At 36.7% G+C, this 21,469-nt stretch overlaps 3 protein-coding genes and 1 long non-coding RNA gene across 7 annotated transcripts in view; 2 read left to right on the forward strand and 2 right to left on the reverse strand.

Moving 5' to 3' along the window:
- pltp (phospholipid transfer protein) overlaps positions 1–4,350 on the forward strand; it is an 11,360-nt gene extending 7,010 nt beyond the window's left edge. For both annotated transcript variants that reach the window (XM_058778348.1, XM_058778347.1), the window contains exons 9-16: positions 1,043–1,219; positions 1,297–1,356; positions 1,458–1,622; positions 1,704–1,771; positions 1,856–1,898; positions 1,985–2,048; positions 2,931–3,007; positions 3,088–4,350. In XM_058778348.1, the coding sequence (XP_058634331.1) occupies positions 1,043–1,219; positions 1,297–1,356; positions 1,458–1,622; positions 1,704–1,771; positions 1,856–1,898; positions 1,985–2,048; positions 2,931–3,007; positions 3,088–3,183 (750 nt within the window). In that variant the 3' untranslated portion in view covers positions 3,184–4,350. The remainder of the gene's footprint in view (positions 1–1,042; positions 1,220–1,296; positions 1,357–1,457; positions 1,623–1,703; positions 1,772–1,855; positions 1,899–1,984; positions 2,049–2,930; positions 3,008–3,087) is intronic.
- Positions 4,351–4,506: 156 nt separating this feature from the next.
- On the reverse strand, positions 4,507–5,434 carry LOC131542063 (uncharacterized). Its single transcript, XR_009271651.1, has 2 exons — positions 5,299–5,434; positions 4,507–4,986 (listed from the first exon to the last, which is right to left on the reverse strand). It is a non-coding gene; the product is annotated as an uncharacterized LOC131542063 (long non-coding RNA).
- A 92-nt stretch (positions 5,435–5,526) lies between these two features.
- ctsa (cathepsin A) lies at positions 5,527–10,473 on the reverse strand. Its single transcript, XM_058778349.1, has 15 exons — positions 10,318–10,473; positions 9,900–10,060; positions 9,683–9,794; positions 9,548–9,598; positions 9,210–9,296; positions 8,903–9,058; positions 8,710–8,801; positions 8,348–8,432; positions 8,182–8,273; positions 8,012–8,090; positions 7,270–7,418; positions 7,111–7,186; positions 6,943–7,032; positions 6,403–6,504; positions 5,527–6,092 (listed from the first exon to the last, which is right to left on the reverse strand). The coding sequence occupies exons 2-15, from the start codon at positions 10,058–10,060 to the stop codon at positions 6,009–6,011; spliced, it is 1,416 nt and encodes a 471-aa protein (XP_058634332.1). The 5' UTR covers positions 10,318–10,473; the 3' UTR covers positions 5,527–6,008.
- Positions 10,474–10,935: 462 nt separating this feature from the next.
- Positions 10,936–21,469, forward strand: ncoa5 (nuclear receptor coactivator 5). 3 transcript variants are annotated; one of them, XM_058778344.1, is made up of 11 exons: positions 10,936–11,094; positions 13,294–13,554; positions 13,767–13,874; positions 15,907–15,964; positions 17,138–17,350; positions 17,452–17,564; positions 18,272–18,401; positions 18,494–18,693; positions 18,904–19,108; positions 20,393–20,478; positions 20,564–21,469. In XM_058778344.1, exons 2-11 carry the CDS (start codon positions 13,392–13,394, stop codon positions 21,166–21,168), a joined length of 1,881 nt encoding a protein of 626 aa, XP_058634327.1. In that variant the 5' UTR covers positions 10,936–11,094; positions 13,294–13,391; the 3' UTR covers positions 21,169–21,469. The 3 variants fall into 3 exon arrangements, with proteins under 3 accessions (XP_058634327.1, XP_058634328.1, XP_058634329.1); XM_058778345.1 differs by lacking the exon at positions 13,767–13,874; XM_058778346.1 differs by lacking the exons at positions 13,294–13,554; positions 13,767–13,874 and having other exon boundaries at positions 10,945–11,094.

Genomic DNA, 21,469 nt, shown 5'->3' on the forward strand with positions numbered 1-21,469 from the left:
TACAATTAATTACATAACACAGTTATTTTCATTTTAAACAATATTTCACAATATTACGGTTTTTACTGTACTTTTGATCAAATATATGCAGCCTTGGTGAGTTGCTGCTGTCAAAAACATTAAAAAGTTTTAAAAAAAAGTCAATACTATGGTGGATTTAATTACCAGCTACTCCATGGTGTATGTATATATATACTGTATATTTAATTAGACGTTAAAATATAGTGATATTTATAAGTTTACTTACATTACCTCATTTTTTTTTTTACACACACACATATATATATATATATATAATGGATGTAAATCTATATATTAAATAATGCAAATCTTAACTTGTCCAAAACATATTTTTAAAAATATATTTTGTGTTTGCCCACTGCAGATGTTTTTTCTTGCTGCTTGAAGTACATTTTCTATTAGCCTATATATTTTGGAATTTGAGGGTATAAATGAAATACAGTTTTTAGTTGTAAAAAAAATATGGTAAATAACACCATATATTTAGCATATGTGACCCTGGACCACAAAACCAGTCTTAAGTCGCTGGGGTATATTTGTAGCAATAGCCAAAAATACACTGTAAAATTATCGATTTTTCTTTTTTTTCGGCAAAAATCATTAGGACATTAAGTAAAGATCATGTTCTATGAAGATATTTTGTAAATTTCCTACCATAAATGTATCAAAACTTAATTTTTGATTAGTAATATGCATTGCTAAGAACTTCATTTGATCAACTTTAAAGGCGATTTTCTCAATATTTTGATTTTTTTGCACCCTCAGATTCCAGATATTCAAATAGTTGTAACTCAGCCAAATATTGTCCGATCCTAACAAACCATACATCAATGGAAAGCTTATTTATTCAGCTTTCAGATGATGTATACATCTCAATTTCGAAAAATTGACACTTAAGACTGGTTTTGTCGTCCAGGGTCACATATATTTATATAAAGTATATATAGACTTATGGGTAGAATATATGTCAATTTTTTAAATGCATTATTTATGTATTTCTCTCCCTCTCTTGTCTACACAGGGCATGTTTTACGACCTTAAGAATGAGAACGAGACGCTTGTGAACTACGCTGTGAATCCGGTAGTGAGAGAGTATGATCGTATGATCTATCTCGCGCTCTCTGAATTCTTCTTTGACAGCGGCCTCTTCTCTTACTTCAAAGGTGGACTGTTCCAAATGCAGATTGCAAACGAAAGAGTAAGACACCATCCAATACACTTCAAGGGCATGATACACATATAAGACAAAAGCAGCTATTGCTCGACTCATTTCAGATGCCGAAGGACTTAGAGATGCTCCTCAGGACCACCTACTTGGGGACAATCATGATGCTGGTGAGCAAAACTAAGATGTATATATATATATATATATATATGGAAATCACATAGTAATGGCCCAGCAACCATCTATTCTCTGTGTTTGTCTGTCCAATCAGAACCCGGCTCTATTGGAGCATCCTCTGTCGCTGGAGTTAGAGGTCACATCTCCTCCTCGCTCCACTATGAAGACCTCTGGCGCCAGTGTGGCCATCAACTGTAACGTCAAAGTGTTGGTTCTTCCTCCAGGAAAACCAGCAGTCCAGCTCAGCAGCATGACCATGGTATATATACACAATATATTCAACCAATAGTTTCGGAAAGAAGGGATGTTATAAATGCACCAAATTTCACCTTGTTTTCAGGAAGGCAAATTCAATGCAAAAGTATCAATGAAGGGGAAGCGCTTGGCCATCCATTTAGATCTGAGAAAGTGAATATGATGCACGGACACTGAACTGTATTTGACATTTGACTCATTTTTAACATTGATTTTGAACTGAGAATCTGTTTTCAGGTTTAAAATTTTCTCCAATCAATCTGCTCTCGAGTCTTTGGCTGTAAGTTTGCGTCTCCAGATACAAATATATTTGATGCAAAACTAATCAAGAGCAGACAGTCAATGTAATGAACATTTTTCCTTCAGCTTATTCCACTGCAAGGTCCGTTGAAAACGATGCTGCAGATATCTGTGGTGCCTCTCCTTAACAGTAAGTGAAACAATATATATATGTGACCCTGGACGACAAAACCAGTCTTAAGTGTCAATTTTTGAAAGCAGAATAAATCAGCTTTCCATTGATGTATGGTTTGTTAGGATCTGACAATATTTGGCTGAGATACAACTATTTGAAAATCTGGAATCTGAGGGTGCAAAAAAATCTAAATATTGAGAAAATCGCCTTTAAAGTTGTCCAAGTGAAGTTCTTAGCAATGCATATTACTAATCAAAAATTAAGTTTTGATACATTTATGGTAGGACATTTACAAAATATCTTCATGGAACATGATCTTTACTTAATATCCTAATGATTTTTGGCATAAAAGAAAAATCTATAATTTTGACCCATACAATGCATTTTTGGCTATTGCTACAAATATACCCCAGCGACTTAAGACTGGTTTTGTGGTACAGGGTCACATATATTAAATGAAGTCTCATGCTCAAGGCTGCATTTACTTCATTAAAAAGTAAAAGTAAAAACTGTACAAATTGTGAAATATTATTACAAATAAAAACAAGTGTTATTTTATTTGAATATGTGTTAAAATTTAATTTATTCCTGTGATGAAAAGCTGAATAACTCCAGTCTTCAGTGTCACATGATCCTTCAGAAATCATTCTAATATGCTGATTTGCTGCTCAAGAAACATTTGTTTTTTTAAATCAATGTTGAAAACAGTTGTGCTGCTTCATTTTTTATTTTCAGGATTCTTTTTATTTCAGAGCAGCATTAAAAAAATAATTTAATTTAATGTCACATTTGATCAATTGAATGTGTTCTTTTTTAATCATTTTACTGACCCCAAATTTTTTGATGAAACATTCACTTAAAATATTTAAAACAAATCTAAATGTGTTTTCTTTTAAGATTACACTAAGCGAGGTGTGCAGATCCCTCTACCGGACGGGATAGACTTCATCGAAGAGGTGGTGGAGTATCACAATGTAAGTGGCTGGTGAAACTTTTAACATCTTAAGAAAATTTTGATATGCTCAGCTGTGATTCTCTATCTTTGATATCACAGGGATACATCATCGTGGGGGCAAACCTACAGTTCAGAACAGGTCTGAGAGAAATAATCGAGGGGAAGCTGTCGGGTGAGACAGACAACTCAATTTAAGACCAGAGAAGAGCCAGGCTAACATTACAGCATGTACAAAGTCATGCACCGATACTAAAATATGGAGCAATAAATGGAGGCTTTAAAAGAGAAGAACTAACCTTCCAGCAAAAGCATGATGTTTATTAACTGTACAGAACATTTGATTCTCAAGACCTGCTATTGTTCCAGTCAACAAGAACTCTAAATTCAACCTATTTACTCTCTGAATACACATTCCTGGTGTAATTGTGTAAAATTTGCACGTTATGCCAACATGCAATCCCTATTTTTTCTAATATCCTCCTAATAGTTAATGCAATAATATACTGCTAATATAATGAACATCGGCAGTATCCAACAAAAATGAGTGCGAATTACTAACCTTGTCGGCATAGGCTGTTTTCACAATTGCTTAGGTATTTCACCTTTAGCACAAATAGTGTATTTCTTCTATTTACACTTTGTGCAAACAGCATATATCACCATTTGCTCTGTGTAAATACAGTGTAACTTTTTACACTCAGTGTAAATAGCGGTTGCATGAAGATTACATCAGTATAAGCAAATACGTATATATTTACAAGAAGTAGCATTACAGTTTGGATACGTAGAGATGCTCTTGAGGATGGTATTTCAATAGAAAACGGATCCCCCACAAACCAATACAAAGTTACATTCAGACATGACTCTGTTCTAATAGCAAACACCCACCCAATTAATCAGTGCATTAATATGAAGTACCAAACTACATTTTTTACGCACATTACAGAAGTAAAATGGGTTGCAGATACAGGTTCATGTTGACTTTGAGGTATTGCACAAGTGTCTGAACCCTGAAAACACATGTACAACTCTTATACTGTGTGCTTAGATGTATAAAACAACCTATTTGTACTTTTAGTTGAATTTTATGGGGTTTTTTTGTACAAGTTTTATCGTATATTGATTGTTTAATGAGATTGGTTTGCCATCATTTGTGAATGAAATCAATGTACCTCTTTATAAAAATGATATGTTAAAAATTAGCAAATGTTACTGTTTTTGATCTTAAAAACTTGTTTAGTTCATCATTGAAATGATTAAATGGGTTTAAATGAACAGTTTTCTAAAATAAAAAGATCAAAGAAAAACAAAAAAAAAATCATAAAAAATTTATTCAATTAAAAACTGGAAAAAAGAAAAAAAAAGAAAAAAAGGCACAAAAATTATTCCCTTATGAGCACAAAATGTACACCACTTTATATCACAATCAAACGAGCGACTCTGTGACACCTACACAGAAGACTACAGTTATCACAGTGAGGCATTAATACCTGAAGGGATGACAAAAATAATCTGTGCGATGATCAATAAAAGCTACAGTTTCAGGTTTAATAGAAAAGACACGCTAAAATTGTGCAATAAACAGTCAGCATCCACTCACAGCTGATCGGATTGAATTTCAATTCGTAAACACTCCGCATCTCCTGCAATTAAAATCAATCATAAATCAAAGATCAAGGGAGGAACACCGACATTCGTGAACCTCTTAAACTTAAACACATACGATGAAACATCATTATGTACAGTCAGCATGACTTTAGTTCACAGGCTGGCAACTAAACTACATAAAAATGCATGATCAGTTTTGAGTGGCAGAGTGACAGAAAACAGTCAGTGGTCCACACATCAGAAACATTTTACCAGTGTGACAGTGCAAATCCAGATTTTAAGAGAGTAAAAATCCCTGAGTGTCTTCTAGTAAGGTTGTTTGGTGATGAAGCGACTGAACATCGTGAAGGCTGCTATGGGTTTGTCAGTGGGAACCATGTGACCTGAACCCTGTGGAGAACACAGGGCCAAAAACAAACAAGCCAAAAATAAGAGAACAAAGAAAAATCAATTTGAGAGAAAAAAAAAAAACACCTCACATATTAGACAGCAGTCACAGATGCATATACTACGTAAAACTAGTTTTACAAATGGAAGTGTTTGTAGTTCTCCATTCTAAACCCAAGCTGTGTTATGATGCCTGAAATGCTATGTAGGCAGCTTAGGAGATGTTTGAAATGATATCATGGCACGGATTTCTTATTAAAGTAGCTTAATCAAAATCACAGAGAAAGTGTGCCATTGGTTTTATGGTAGTATTACCTTCACTGTGAGGAAAGCGATGTGGGTGAATTCCTTGACAAAGCCACCGATCTGCTGAGTGTCACCATTGAAATAAATCCAAGGTCTGCGCAGCACCTGCACCTGTTAGAAAACATGGGAGAGAGATTGATTATTCTGCTACAGGAAGAAAAAAAGAAAAAAAGAAAAAAGGCACAAAAATTATTCCCTTATGAGCACAAAATGTACACCACTTTATATCACAATCAACGAGCGACTCTGTGACACCTACACAGAAGACTACAGTTATCACAGTGAGGCATTAATACCTGAAGGGATGACAAAAATAATCTGTGCGATGATCAATAAAAGCTACAGTTTCAGGTTTAATAGAAAAGACACGCTAAAATTGTGCAATAAACAGTCAGCATCCACTCACAGCTGATCGGATTGAATTTCAATTGTAAACACTCCGCATCTCCTGCAATTAAAATCAATCATAAATCAAAGATCAAGGGAGGAACACCGACATTCGTGAACCTCTTAAACTTAAACACATACGATGAAACATCATTATGTACAGTCAGCATGACTTTAGTTCACAGGCTGGCAACTAAACTACATAAAAATGCATGATCAGTTTTGAGTGGCAGAGTGACAGAAAACAGTCAGTGGTCCACACATCAGAAACATTTTACCAGTGTGACAGTGCAAATCCAGATTTTAAGAGAGTAAAAATCCCTGAGTGTCTTCTAGTAAGGTTGTTTGGTGATGAAGCGACTGAACATCGTGAAGGCTGCTATGGGTTTGTCAGTGGGAACCATGTGACCTGAACCCTGTGGAGAACACAGGGCCAAAACAAACAAGCCAAAAATAAGAGAACAAAAGAAAAATCAATTTGAGAGAAAAAAAAAACACCTCACATATTAGACAGCAGTCACAGATGCATATACTACGTAAAACTAGTTTTACAAATGGAAGTGTTTGTAGTTCTCCATTCTAAACCCAAGCTGTGTTATGATGCCTGAAATGCTATGTAGGCAGCTTAGGAGATGTTTGAAATGATATCATGGCACGGATTTCTTATTAAAGTAGCTTAATCAAAATCACAGAGAAAGTGTGCCATTGGTTTTATGGTAGTATTACCTTCACTGTGAGGAAAGCGATGTGGGTGAATTCCTTGACAAAGCCACCGATCTGCTGAGTGTCACCATTGAAATAAATCCAAGGTCTGCGCAGCACCTGCACCTGTTAGAAAACATGGGAGAGAGATTGATTATTCTGCTACAGGAAGAAAAAAAAAGAAAAAAAAGGTTATTTTAGACCACAAACAATATGGACTGTCTAATACATAATTGTCCCTCACAAAGATAGCTGTACAAGTGCACACAGACACATACGTGTTTCACTATCCTTGTGGGGACATTCATAGGCGTAATGGTTTTTATACTGTACTTTCTGTATGTGCTATTGCCCTACACCAACCCTACACCTAAACCTACCCCTTACAGGAGACTGTGCATTTTTAGATTTTCAAAAAACTTCATTCTGTGTGATTTATTAGCTTGTTTGCCCGTGGGTACCTCAATTTAGGTCCCCACGAGTCTGTGTGTATTCAGGTTTAAGTCCCCACCTGAATAGAAAAACAAGTACACACAGACATAATATCAGTGGGCAGCAACTCACCTCTTGCTGGAGCGACTCCACAAACCATTCGTCTCCTAGGAAGTTGCAGGCCATGTCCACATCTCCATTATATACCAACACACGGTATTTCTGTTGAAAAGATTTAATTGAAATCAATAAGAGCTGGCAAGTATTTGATTCATAAGCGGTTACATTTCCATCACTCACTAGTGCTCCAAGAAGCTTCAGGTACTGTTTCTTCACATCCATGAACACCCGCTTATAGTTCAGATTGACTTCAGCACTGCAACAAACAACCGGACAATTGCAAATGAATGTCCTCAAATCACAAAACTCATTTGCATGGTTAAAGTCCACTCAACGCACCTGCAGATGACCCAGTCCAATGCCTTGGGTGAGATGTGGAGAGCAGACTTCACCAGCGGGTTGTTGAGGTACAGGGTGGATGGAGTAGAGTTGGTACACGGAGGATCCAGCCTCGAAGATTTAAACAGGGAGACCACACCTCGCAATTTCTGATTCAATGAGAAGATTCATGTGGATTAACCCTCAAAGCACCACATAAACGCATTAAACACCATGACCACAAAGCTTTGTTCTTCATAGTTCTTGAAAGGGATAGTTCACAGAAAGCAGCATCCCTTTAAAAGAGACCATTCACCCAAATATTTAATTTGAATAATTATTTACTCATGTTGTTCCAAAACCATAAATTGTTCTTAAATCCCATTCACACTTTCTCATATTCAAACTGGTTTTTGTGTTTGGTTACGAGACACACAAGAACCAATATTGTGGAGTAAAACAAGTCACAATTTGAATATGCAAATAAAATGAGAGAACTGCTGTGAATGGGAATATATTCAGTGTATTAAAATCAAAAGCTATTGTATTACGTCATTACTTTCACTGTATGGAAATGAGCATTAAAAATGCAAAAAAAAAAAAAAGTCCCTTTGGGTTGCACAGAACAAAAGAAACTTGTACAGGTTTAAAACAACATGAGGATGTATTAATGAGCAAGTGACAATTTTCATTTGGAGTCAATAAGCTATTTGGAAAGGAGACTTTTGTATTTTGAAAGCAACACACAAACTGGTTTCTCTACCTCGTTCTGTGCTTTGGACCATGGATGGTTGGGGAAGAGGTGGCCCAGGTCTCGGATCACAAACTGGCCGTTTTCAATGCTGGTTTCAGAACACAGAACAAAATGACACTGGAACATCTTCCTATGAACTGACAATGAACAGATACTCTACATAACTGATCCAAGCTCACCTGACCCTCTGCTGAACACCTCCGGCACAGGGTGCATACAGGTTATAGATGTTGAGTCCTGAATTGTAGACTATATTTTGAACGGTATTGATCTAAAGAGTGATAGAAAAGATTAGTACAGAATATATGACATCTTAAGCTATTAGTAGAGCACCGTTTAACTTACAGAAGCCGAGCAGTTCACATCCTGGTTATCGTGGAAGTTACACACGCCATCTTTGCAGCAAAAAGTCTGCAGGTTATTCCACAAACTATGTATAAAAAAAAAAAAAAGATGTAAAAAAATACACAAAAACAACATGCATAAAATTCACAAATTAAAAAAAAAAAATTACAATGCATTTTTTTTTTTTACTGACAATTTATACTGTTTGCCCGTGAAAAACACACCACAATAACCCTAAGTAATAGTGACACATGCCTTCACATCAAGAACCAATAATAAAATTACACGTATAAAAGAGTGTATGGTAAATAGACCCACACGAAAAAAAGTCATGAGGTAAAAATAAATAAAAATAATCACACCTGGTCCCAAGAAGTCCATGATAGTACGCAAAATAGACCAGTGAATTGTCATTTAGTTCATAACTGGACAAGCCATTTCCAACCGCAATACCCTACAAAACACAAATACATACACACACACACGTCATACACTCTGCTGGCTCAATGTCTGTGTTTATTATGGGTAATACAGTCAAAATAAAGTTCCTCCTACCTGCAAATTAATGCTGCTGTCCTCCATGACGATCTCAGCCAGCGTTGGAATGTAAATGCCTCCGTAACTCTCGCCAGTCAGGAAAAACTCATTCTTGCTGAACTCAGGAAACAGCCTGAAAAATTCCTTCAAGGCCAGGTAGTTGTTTGTGGCCACCTGGAAAGTCAGCGATTATATGGTTACCATTTTGGTTTTTGATCATAAATAGTTCAATTAAATACTATCTGTGCTATGCAATTAGATACTCACTCATTTTATACATGCATACATATATTTTTTGTTTTTCTTAATATGATTTAAAACATACCTCTGTGTCATTGGTAGTGTACTTCTTGTCATCAGAGTAGGAGAAGCCGACACCTGCTGGTGACTCCAGGTATAACACATTCGCAATCTGGAAAAACAGCCCAGGTTTAGAACAATAAAGCAGGTTTGCTACAGCAAAGAATAAAAGACCATAAGAACATGTGACTGGCTTAAGGAAGTGTCATAGTCCAGTTACTGAAACTGCTGTTTTAGAGTGAAAACTGACCCCAAGACTTCCTCATTTCACGCACACACCACAGAAATAACTCATTTGGTAATGCTGAAGTATATTATATATAAATGAGATTATAAAAGACATATAAAAGCCAAAATCCATACCTTGTTCCAAGCATAAGGATTATATTCCAGAGTTGCACCATCATCTTGGATCTGTGAATAACCAGAGAGAAGGGATAACACACTTTATTTAAAGCATTTATGCTTTTAAATATTTTAATAATAGTAAAATCTGACCAGGAAAGGTCCGTGCTCTGTGAGCAAACCATCTAAGGAGCTGCATCCCGGTCCGCCGTTTAGCCACAGAACAACCGGACTATTGGCCGGATCTTTCTGAGACTCAACAAACCTGAACAACAGGAACACAATAATGTTGGACATTTACATATGTGAATTTTCAAAACTATTCTTAGGGTCATTTAAATGAAAGTGAAAGTCAGACAGTCCAGCTTACCAGTAGTGAAGGTGTTTGTTGTCTGCCACATTGAAGTAACCAGAATAATGCTTGAAGCTGGGCTGTTTTGAAAGTCCAGGAAGATATTTGATCTCATCTGCATTTGGAGCCCCAGAAGCCTCCAGAACCCCCAGCAGCAAGCACACCAGCACAAGATGCATCTGAAAAAAACAGCAAAACACCACATTTACTGACTTAACCCTCTAATAGAAAAGAAAACTCGTCGATTATAATAACCTAAATCAAAGAGAAGCCAAAAACCAAAGGGAAAATTATATAACCTTTCATCTAACTCAGAGCACTAACCAGGAAATTGAGGCTTTATCCTATAATTACGGTGGAAATCTGACGCATGGACGGAAATTATTCATCAAAAGAACGATTAAAGCTGTTCATAGTGTTGTTTTATTAGTCTTACCTTTCCAGGTGCGGGAACAAAAATGTTTATCAGCTAGTAAATTGTTTAAATAGTCCCAAAAAATTCATGTGACTTCAACTCACACAGTCACATGATGTTTCTCGTCCGCGGTGTCAAAATAAAAGTGCTCATTTAAATAGTCAAATATTCTAAAACCACAGAAATCAACCTATAAATAAAGAATTGTGTCTATTTTCATGCTCATATCGAGGATAGCATTGGAAATACATGATAAAACACTTTTAGTGCTAATTTTGTGAAGGTAATGCAACGATAAAAAAAAAGGTTTACTATTCATACTTTAATTTTCAAGATACTGTGTACTTCTAAATGTATTGATTTTATTTATTTACAAGTCGGTCTAAATAGAAATGATATCTAAATATAATTTTGTGAAGGTAATGCAACGATAAATTTAAAAAGAAATAGGTTTACTATTCATACTTTAATTTTCAAGATACTATGTACTTCTAAATGTATTGATTTTATTTATTTGCAAGTCGGTCTAAATAGAAACTAAGGATTTAAAAAGAAAAGAAAAGGAAACAACCTGAAAAAAAAAATAAAAAGAAAAAATTATTTGCATCGGAACTTTCGAACTGAAACTTTTATTTTGGAAACAGCGCCATCAACACAGTCTCTAAGCAACTCGTAGTTCCGCACAGGATCACCGCACGGTTGCGGCAGTTTTGCAAGCGGGACTTTCGTTTTAATTGATCGCACTAACAGGACGCCGCGAGAAAATCGCCGGATAGTTTCCAGGTTCCCATGGTAACGGTAAGAGTTTGCTTCCATGATCTGACGAAACTTTTCTCAGGAATCGAACATTCTAGATCTCTAGCTGCATTCATTCTTATAAATGTAAGCTAGCTTGTTAGCTGCCCTGTTAGTCGAAGCATCGATTGCTCTTTTTGATCGTTGAAAGCCGTAAATGTCGTTTTGGTAGTAAGAATACAACGTTTTAAATCGTTCAACTCGAACATGAACGCACACGACTGAAAAAAAAAAACGAATTCAAAGCAGCGGAGCATCTACTTGCGGAGCAACATGGCGCCTGATCGAATCCCACACTAGACGAATTGTGCGCGGTTTTCCCTACAGCTTTTAAAATGACGGAATATGCACGATATGCATTTTTTTCACAGGAGTACGCGGTCTTTGTCGTTTGCAGAAGCATTTGCGCGTTCTTTTACACGGTTTGATTTCGCGTGACGTCACGACACGGTCACAAAATGTCGGAAAGGTTGTTGTGGCGCCGACGAGCATTTTATGCTGTCCATTTTCACTTGTTGCCGGTTTTCACTGTCTCTGCCTTTTGAATAATAAAAAGCGGTGGAAATATGACAATGGAGGATGATAGACAGTTTAACAGATTATAAAATCGCACTATAGTAGCAGTTTATTATTTTGACTCGTTGAACAATGTGAGGCAGTAAGAGCAGGTGTGTTTTACAGGCCATACTTCTTGAATGTGTAATATTCAAGCATTAATATTCATATATTATAATAAGTACTAGAGTGCCAAAATACTGACTCATAAGAAATGTTTTTTTTATGCTTATTAAGCCCATATTTGACCTTTTTAACTTTTTTTCCAGCCTGTTCATCAAAACATACTTGTTTCATTTTTTTTCATAGATGCATTAAACATGCATAAAATCCTGTTTTGATAATTTTATTTGAATTGACTTTAGTTTTACGTTTTATAACATTTGAACTCTGAAATTTGTCATAGAAAATGCTGTCAAAACTTTACTATATTGGTACACACTTACTCTTGTCTCAAATTTTTAAGAGTACAGTATATAGTGTCTTGTAATCTGATAATATAATATAATCCAAAATTCATGTTTTCACTCTCCATTGTTGGCAGTTGATATTCTTGAGGTAGAGTCATCTGAATAAGTGCAAAATCATTTAGGTGGAGCGACCAGCATTCATCTGGTAAGGTGTTGAGCAGCTTTGGAAACTCGGGTTATGATATCGTGTTTTGCAATTTACCAAAATGTCACCAGAATGCCAAAGTGGACCACAATGTCTACCGCATCTGTGAGCTCTTATGTCCGACTACTATGACGAAAACATGAGGCAATGGGGATAACAAGCGGGCCAAGAAACTGACAGTTGCTTTCAGATGTGCGTTGTAGTGGAAAACTTGGTCTAATAGCAAATATTTGAGGATACCCCTTGAGCCATGATGTCCAGTGTCCACGGTGTTTTTGTTGAGCTACTACTGACTGGTTCATGAAGCGTCGCCTCTATGTTGTGGATACAGATGTTAGAGAATTTTTAAACTTTGGACTACCTGCAAGACATTTTTGGGGAGCATTTTATGTTTATCCCCAAGATCAAGCCTATTCAAGATTTGATGTTATCTTCAACGACAAGCTTGCATATTTTCCGTTGCGTGCTCTGTGGAAACCCGTTTGTGGTCAGTTCTTCCAACAGGTTTTCCTGTCGTCTTCACCAACGATATTTCATCAAATACTTGAGAAATGTGTTTCATTTAAAAAGGCATTCTGAGGAGCATCTTTGCATGAGAACGTTGCAGACCTGAAGTGCAAAATCCAAGGACTCCTGCGATCAAGGCCTCACTAAGCCAAAAAGTTCATTAATTTTCAGCATTTTATTTGGTGTAAATGACCGTAAAGTGTTTATATGTCAATTGATCTGGCAGCAAAACACTGCATGTGAATTAAACTGTACTTCTACTTGTTGTGAAGTTTCTCAAGTTTGTCTTTAAAGTCAACATGAAACTACATTGGCAAGTATTTTAGAATGAAACGGGATATTCAGTTAGAAAAGTAATAATGTTCAAATCAATCAATCTACATTCAGATATTAAGATGTTTAAGAAAGTAAATCTGGTTGATTTTTGATTTCATGTTGACTTCTGCGGTGTTTTCTTACTTTGCCCAGTCATTTTACCTCTGGAATCTCTCTTTTCTTACATGTCGATGCTTCGTCAATTTCAAGACCTTGGGGGAAATATAGCTAATCAAATAGTCTTGTAACTAAAATCAACTGCAAGCGTTCCTTGAAAACGGGCCATTGAACCTAAAGCTCATAGAGGCATGTCGCACAGAAGAAGCCGGAGTAGTACGCCACCCTTGTACACCACCAACAGCAATGACCCTCGTGACCTGGAGCGACGGATTTTTGTCGGAAATTTGCCCACGGCACACATGGCGAAGAAGGACATGGAGGATCTGTTCAGACCATATGGGAAAATACAGGGTTAGTAGCGTACAAATTCAAAGCCTTTTTAGACGTTTCGGAAAATTTCATAGTGTTCGCTGCAGTTTTAACTGCAGGTTTAACCCACAGTTCTTTAGACTTTGGTCTAAAGGCTTTGGTTGCGATTTGCAAAAAGCAAGGGAAGCTTAGGCCAAAAATCCACCAAAAAGCGTCTTTTTGCGTAAAACGAAAATGATTGTTCCCTTTTCCAGCTTTGTCCCTGTTTCGTGGGTATGGATTTGTGCAGTTTGAGCGAGTGGAGGATGCTGAGGCCGCTAAAGCCGGACATAACGGCCGAATTTATAGAGGTTATAAACTAGGTAAGGTCTGATTTGGTATTAAGCACTGGAGTGATTTGGGGAGTTGTTACATCAAGTTTTAAATTTTAGCTTAAGAGAAATAAATCATAGGACCAATTAATTGTATTACTGTAATAACTCCAATATGGTGAATCTAATAAATCCAGTCTAATAAAGCCAAACTACCTTAAATATGTTCCTTATGCAAATTGCATATTTAATTTGACACTTTTTTTTCTTGAGTTTTTGTACATGTAAAGGTATAAATAGAGGTTATAAATCCAAAGGAACATTTTACAAATAGGTTATATATAGTGATCGACCGATATTGATTTTTTTTTATAACCGATACCAATTATTTGCATGTTTACATGCCCGATAACCGATATGCAGAACTGATATTTATTTACTGTTATAAAGTAAATAAATGACTGAAAGGAGGGCAAAACCAAAGTGAAGAATGGACTTACTTCACTCAGTTATCTTAAGAAAAAAAAAAAAAGTTGAAAATTAACAGTCTTTTGTTAAATTTAATCTTAATATTTGTTGTAAATTTAATCATATTACAACAATAAAAACATTTTATTTATAAAAAGCATCAGCGGCAACACTGATTTTAACAATAAGCAAAATAAATGTAGAATGTCTCATTTTCAAATGGAGAAAATAAATAAAGGACAGGAGTCATAACTTCATTTATAAGCTGTTTAATAGGCTAAAGAGTGAAGAATCATTCACTGGATAATGTTAATTCACTGAATAATATTCTCTGGATTATTGAAATATAACAAACAAAACATCGTGTTTTATTGCATATCTCAACTGGTATGTTATATCAGAATTATTAATATGTTTTTGTCATTCTAGATTATGAAATGCCTGCTGACAGTGCAGTTTATCTATGCATTTACACAGAACTATAGCCTACTCAAATTGTGATCGTTCGCGGAGATAATAAATAATTAATTTCCATAGTGATGTATTTATTTAGATGTTTATTAACGAAATAATGGTTATATAATAAATGTTAATATAATTTAGCGTGTTTTAAACAAGTGAATCTTGTTAAAAGTTACATGCGGTGGCCGTGCTGAAACATTTCCTGAGCATCAACCGCTGAGTGAACAGCAATATGAAAGCGGCTTCACAAGACTAATGATGAGCAAATATACAACAGAGAGAGAATTAAATTCAGCACTTTTATTTCCAACATGCGCTCATTCATGGCTACATATTATTTAATTCAGGCAAAAGTCTTTATTGGGACAGACTCATGGATTATCTTATGTGACTCCGTGAGTTCGTCTCTATTTCTTAGAGCCAAGCTGTATAAACTGCATATCAGGCATTTATGTAATACATCTAATTTGATGGCTGTTATGTTAAATAAAGTTTACTAACTACACCAAATCAAGTAGGCTACCTGTGCACGTCGTTGTTGTTGTCTCGTCTCCCCTCAGATGTGCTGCAATGATGATCCTGACAAAACCGATATCCGATTATGGTAAAATGCTTAAATATCGGTAAATCGATATATCGGTCGATCTCTAGTTATATATTGGTGTCCTATGACTTTTTGAAATTAATCAATATGCAGATCCCATGTTTCCCATTTCACTTGTTCATTTTGACTGCTGCAATTATAATCTTGACTGTATAATTAAAATTATACAATAGTATCTTAATTTTGATGGCTTTTATTGATTTGCTAATGCTATTGTACTTTTTTATACTCTTATTTGTCCAAAGCAGCAGTTATTGTTAGTGGTCTAATTTGAGAGGTGTTTAATAAGTGTTTACAGCTGGAAATGTCAAATACTGTCGTACACGTGATGCACAGGTTCACAAGATTCTTTGCTGCTCTTCCAGTGTAGTATTTAATTTTCAACTGCTATTTAAATTTTGGAAATGCTTACAATTTAGACACAACTTGTCTCTTTTCATCTGATGCAGAATGTCAAATGTTCATCCTCTGAGTAAAAGAAAAACTCGTTTGGCTCTGAAATATTTCGGTCTTTTGTCATATTGAACGTTTGGATTGGTTTATTTGCAGATGTAAATATGGCAGCGGAGAGACGACAGAATAAAGCCAGGTCAAGCCCTCCACGCAGGTAAAGTATCGCTGGGATTTTTGCTAATGAAGACGACCTCTTTCGAGAATTTTGGTAAACGTTTTTCCCTCCACAATGGAATTCATCGAAAGTTCTAAAATGCGTATATATCGTTGTCGAGTGCGCAAAAACGGTTCGGTCTATATTTCTCGTGGCTCTTCGGATTTTAGTTTGTTCTATTTATTTTCTTTCCCTTTTCATTACTTTTAGTTGTGTCAGAATTAACTGAAATAAAGTTGAAAGGGTCATTTGAGTACGTTTCCCTTGGTGTGTCTTTGTCTAAACGGTGTGTTACTCAATCTGTTCACTTACTATGCACAGTTTTTCGAAATCGTCCACTGACAGTCGCTGCTTCCTGCTGGAGTCTTCGACACTCCAATTAACACTCACTTCAGAAGTTTATTTAATATTAAAATGCATTAACAAAAACCGAACTATTTCATGTACTCAAGTGGGATGGAAACAATTAAAACTAATTTAAGCAGTTCATTCAATTGTCGGATGTGTTATTTATTTTTGGAGGTTGGTGTTTGTCTTTCCAGTCAATTCATCGTCACCACCTCAATTTTAAGAGAAAATCAGACTAATTATTTTGCGGTCGTGGAACAGTGCGGTTTATTGTGTTGGTTTATCTTAAAGCGGTTTTAAAATTTAAAAACTTGTTGCTTGCTTAAATACAAACAAAAAAATAATAATGCTGACAAAATGTAATAAAAGTGCATTTTTATCCTGAAACCTGCTGTTCATTTTTCTTAAATTTGGAAACTAACGGATGCACCCTGGTTTTCATGGTTACTTCAAAAGATAATATTCGACATCTTTCCCATGACATTCATTTTTGGAGCGCTATATTCGGAGTTCGCAAAGGTACATTTTATAAGAGAAATGACTTGAATTTTGCGACTGGCAAGATTAATTTTCTGCGCTACACTCTCATGTCTGTGGTCTCTGGCAACAGGACTCTGAAATAAACTCTAAAAGCACTTAATTGAGTTTCTGGTAAAAGTAATTTATATTTGCATACAGAGTTGTTTGTTTTTACCATTTCTCTAGCAATGTCTTTAAAGCACTTGATGGTAAAATTCTCTTAGGGAGTTGTTTAATAGAGCTGTTAGTTTTGGGTGTTAAGTGTTTAGTTGGCATGTGTTGATTGAGTGTATTTTGTCTGTTCAGGCCAGCCAGCTCTTACGGGGACAGTCGAGAGCCCCGTCCCCGGTCTCGGTCCCCGGTGCATGGGCGAGATTCTCGAGACCACCGTGACAGTCGAGAGATGAGGAGCGATAGCCGTGAGCTGCGTCCCGGTCCACCTCGGGAGCATGATGCTAGAGGGCCGCCCGATGAGCGATACAGGGGGTCAGAGAGCAGGGAGAAAGATCCTTCCTTCAGGTGCACTTCAATGCATTTGAGCTGCTTTGTAGATGTGCGTTTATAGCTCTTGTTTTCCTGTGGTGTAGCATCATCTAAACAACATTACTGTGATTCCACAGAGATGAAGGGTATGATCGTTATTACCGTGGAGAGTATGACTATTATCGGAAGAAAGAGGAGGCGTACCCCGAGCGCTACAGGGAACCTTGGAACGGCAGGAGAGAGTCTGAGGGTTGGTTGAATTGTTTACAGCCATAATATAAAGCTGATTCATTTCATAAAGAAAATTAATCCTATTTTAAAGATCAATAATTTTTTGCATTGTGACCAGAGTTACTATAGATAATTAAATTTGTTTAAAATCTTTTGTTACTTGAAATAATATAATTAACTGAAATAAAATTTATATTTTAAAACCAAAAATAATAAAAATGACAAAAACAATTACTAAAACTAACTGTAATAAAGTGAAAACAGATAATTAAAATTAAAATATAAAACTAATATATCAAGGATTCTAAAATAACAGTTTTTAGAATAAACTATTTTTCTTCCAAAGTTCTTTTTGTTATGCCCCTGAATAATTTTTTTAAAATTGGAAAATTATTCTTTTTTTTTTTTTTCTATTTAAATAAGCAATAATAATTATTGTACTTTTTGTTATTTTTGCATTAAGATTATGTGAATTTTGTGTGAATGAAAATATCACAATTTAAAAATCCTTAAAATATTTCAATATAGTGAAATGTTATCTATGGAGTTTCTCCCAAAAACTGGTTACACTATTTGCGGTAGCACTAATGTTCTAACAGTCATTGTCAGCAGCATTAGTAATTCAGTTGGGTTAGTTTAAAGCAGACCAAAGTTTCACATGCACACTGTTTTGGTCGCAGAGGAGGAGTATACGTGAAAACTTAGTGTTCGGTTCTGAATTCACAGAGGAGCGGGTGCGCCCTGAAGAGCGCCGGAGAAATGAACTTTACCGGCAATATTATGAAGAGCTGCAGAGGCGCTTTGATGCCGAGAGACCAGTGGATTGTTCCGTCATAGTCGTCAACAAGCTACAAAAGTGAGTCCTGTGACTGTTCCTGAAGACTGATTAAAACATCAGTCGTTTTCTTGGAGAACCTGTTACATTTTCTGGTCTGTGTTTGTGTGCAGGGAATATGCTGAGACGGTGGGTAGGAAGGTTCGGGATCTGGGTATGGTGGTGGATCTCATCTTCCTGAATACAGAAGTGTCGTTGACCCAAGCTCTGGAGGATGTGAGTCGGGCTCGTACACCTTTTGCCATCATCATCACCCAGCAACACCAAGTACATCGTTCCTGTACAGTCAACATCCTCTTTGGGACTCCGCAAGGTATGTCCTTCCACAAAGAGTTGATCATTTAAGCCAGTTCACTTGCTCATCAGCTTTTAGCTGGGAAAATCCAATGCAATTAAACAACACAACTACTCAAAACCAGCCCAGTGTTGATATGAGATTGCAGTACAATATTTCAGATGTTTGCACAGCACTGTATAAGCTATAATCAACATTTTAGATGACTACAGTATACTTTTGTTGCAGAGCACAGAAACATGCCCATGCAGGATGCCATGGTGCTGGTGGCCCACAATTTTGACTCCTTTAAAGTTGAACACCGTGCTAAAGAAAGGGATGAGATCGCGAGGAAGGCAGCCAAGATGGCAGATGAGGTGTTGATGAGGGAACCTGACAGAGAGGGTCACCCTGCCTCCCTTCTGACCCACGTCACGCTGCTGTCCGAGAGCAGGTAGGTCAACAAATGCTAGCATTCAAAAGTTTTTTCTTTTTAGGTAAATTTGCATTTATTTTATCATAAATGCATGAAAATGCTTAAATATTATAACAATTTAAGTGTTTTCTATGTGAACATATTTTAAAATATAATTTATTCCTGTGATGTAGATTGACTGTGTGTCTACTAGGGGTCTTGAAATTAATCGTTTCTACGATGCATCACGTTGCAGATGAGGACGATTCGGTATTGGTATTCAGTAATAGACCATAATCGATTGTAACACTGATGCTTTTCTGACGTCATTTGTCGCATATGTGCTTTGTATGGCAGAGAGAGGCGAGACGTGAGTGCGAGTAATTAAAAACGCTCCAACTACTTTAAAAACTGACATCTGGGCACATTTCGGCTTTTATGCACAACCTGGTAAGCAAGACCTGGAGAAGACACGCGCTGTGTAAATTATGTCACGAACAAATAAAATATGCAGGGGGTAATACCACTAACTTGAGAAACCAAGCGTTGTATACATGTGAAGTAAAATTGAATATTGAGGATGCAGTGCATCGTGATACCGAATTCACCCGATTGTCACTGTTTTGGAACTGATATTGATGAGCGGCTTGGCATGTAAAAGTTGAAATTCCTTAAACTTGACGCGCCGTCTTAAATACGCTGTAGAAAACATGAGATGCGAGCCCAACGGTCAAACACGTCCATTTAGCATGCGTTTAGACAACAATGGAAAGGTAGCACATTGGAATGAAAAAACGCATTCTGTATAAACAGACCCTTCCTTCAGAAATCATTCTAATATGCTGATTTGCTGCTTAAGAAGTTTTTTTTATTTTATTTTTTTATCAGTTGAAAAGTTTTTTTTTTTTTTCTGCTTGTAGAAATCAATTTTTTTTATTAATACAAAGTTCAAAAGAACAGCATTTATTTGAAATGGAAATCTTTTGTAACGTTATAAATGCCTTTGTCACTTCTGATCAATTTAATGCAGCCTTGTGAAATAAAAGCATGAAATATTACTAACTTGGGACTGTTAACTTTTTTTGTTTGTTTGTTTGTTTGTTGGTTTATTTAATAGCTGGAAAATATTTAAAACGGAGTTCACTTAAAGATCACATGCCATTTGTTTTAATTTCTGTTAATTCAAATGTGGAATTTTTTTTGTTACATGTCTTCAGTAGCATTTTTTTTTTTTTTTGCTGTATTATTGAAATTGGCATTGAAACTGTGACATTTTACTGGTGTTAAGTGTCAAATATAATGGATCATCTTTGCATCTCTCAGGTTTATGACTCCAGATGAGTTGGCCAGGCTAATTGACTATCTGAGAGACAAACGTGATCGTCTTGTCCGAGGCAGTACTGACACGGGTAAATCCATTTGGTGTTTTAAACTCAATGTTGTATTACGCTTTACCCATCAAGTCTTACCCTTCACTGGTTTTATTCTCTCTAGTCGCACACCCTCCATCAGCGACCCTCGAGCCGTCTCAGCCTACACAGCCTCTATCTGCTCCAGCTCAGCCCACATACACCAGTCTGCCCCTTCATTCAACCCACCTGACCCCTGTGTCCGCCCCCACCGCCGCCAACCAACAGCAGGAGCTCCAGGCTAAGATCCTCAGCATCTTCAACAGCGGCAGCGGCACGTCTTCAGTGTCCAGCCCCGCTCCAGTATCCCAATCGCAGGGTTACTCTTCCGGCCTCGGCCCTCAGACCTCCGGACTCCAGTCTTCTCACGCCGCCCCCACTTCTACCGGCATGCCCAAAATCGCCGCCGTCCAGCCGCAGAGCAGCATGATGAACCCTCGGCCTGGTCTGAGGCCTCCTGGCGCTCGAATGGCCGGCCCGACAGGCATCCCAAGACCGGCGGTCACCACAGGCACTGGCATCAACTTTGATAACCCCAGCGTGCAGAAAGCCTTGGATACGCTCATCCAGAGCGGACCCATTAACCACTTGGTGAATATGGGATCTGTGGGTCAAGGGACCCGGTCAGCACAGGGAATGGGCCAAAGCATGGATCCATCACCCATGTCCCATTATTCCCGCCATTACTGAAATGAATAGATATGATTTGAATCGAGAAGTCGGCATTGCTCTGAATTATCATAAATTATAATTTTTTGCTCCTGTGTAATTTGTGATAAAAGAACGAGTTTTCTGTGAAGTCATAGTTTTCTGGTTTTACGGTTTATTTTATTTTTTACTCCTCTAATGTGTTAGACAAAACCTTTACAGAGCATGTTTGATTGTTTAATGCATCGATAAATGAGTGAATTCCTGTTGTTTTATATGGAATTGGTGCATTGTATATACCAGCCAACTTCTGACTTAATAAATTCATTTTTAGATAAATAAA

The sequence above is a fragment of the Onychostoma macrolepis genome, chromosome 06 (assembly GCF_012432095.1).
Source record: "Onychostoma macrolepis isolate SWU-2019 chromosome 06, ASM1243209v1, whole genome shotgun sequence".
NCBI lineage: Eukaryota > Metazoa > Chordata > Actinopteri > Cypriniformes > Cyprinidae > Onychostoma > Onychostoma macrolepis.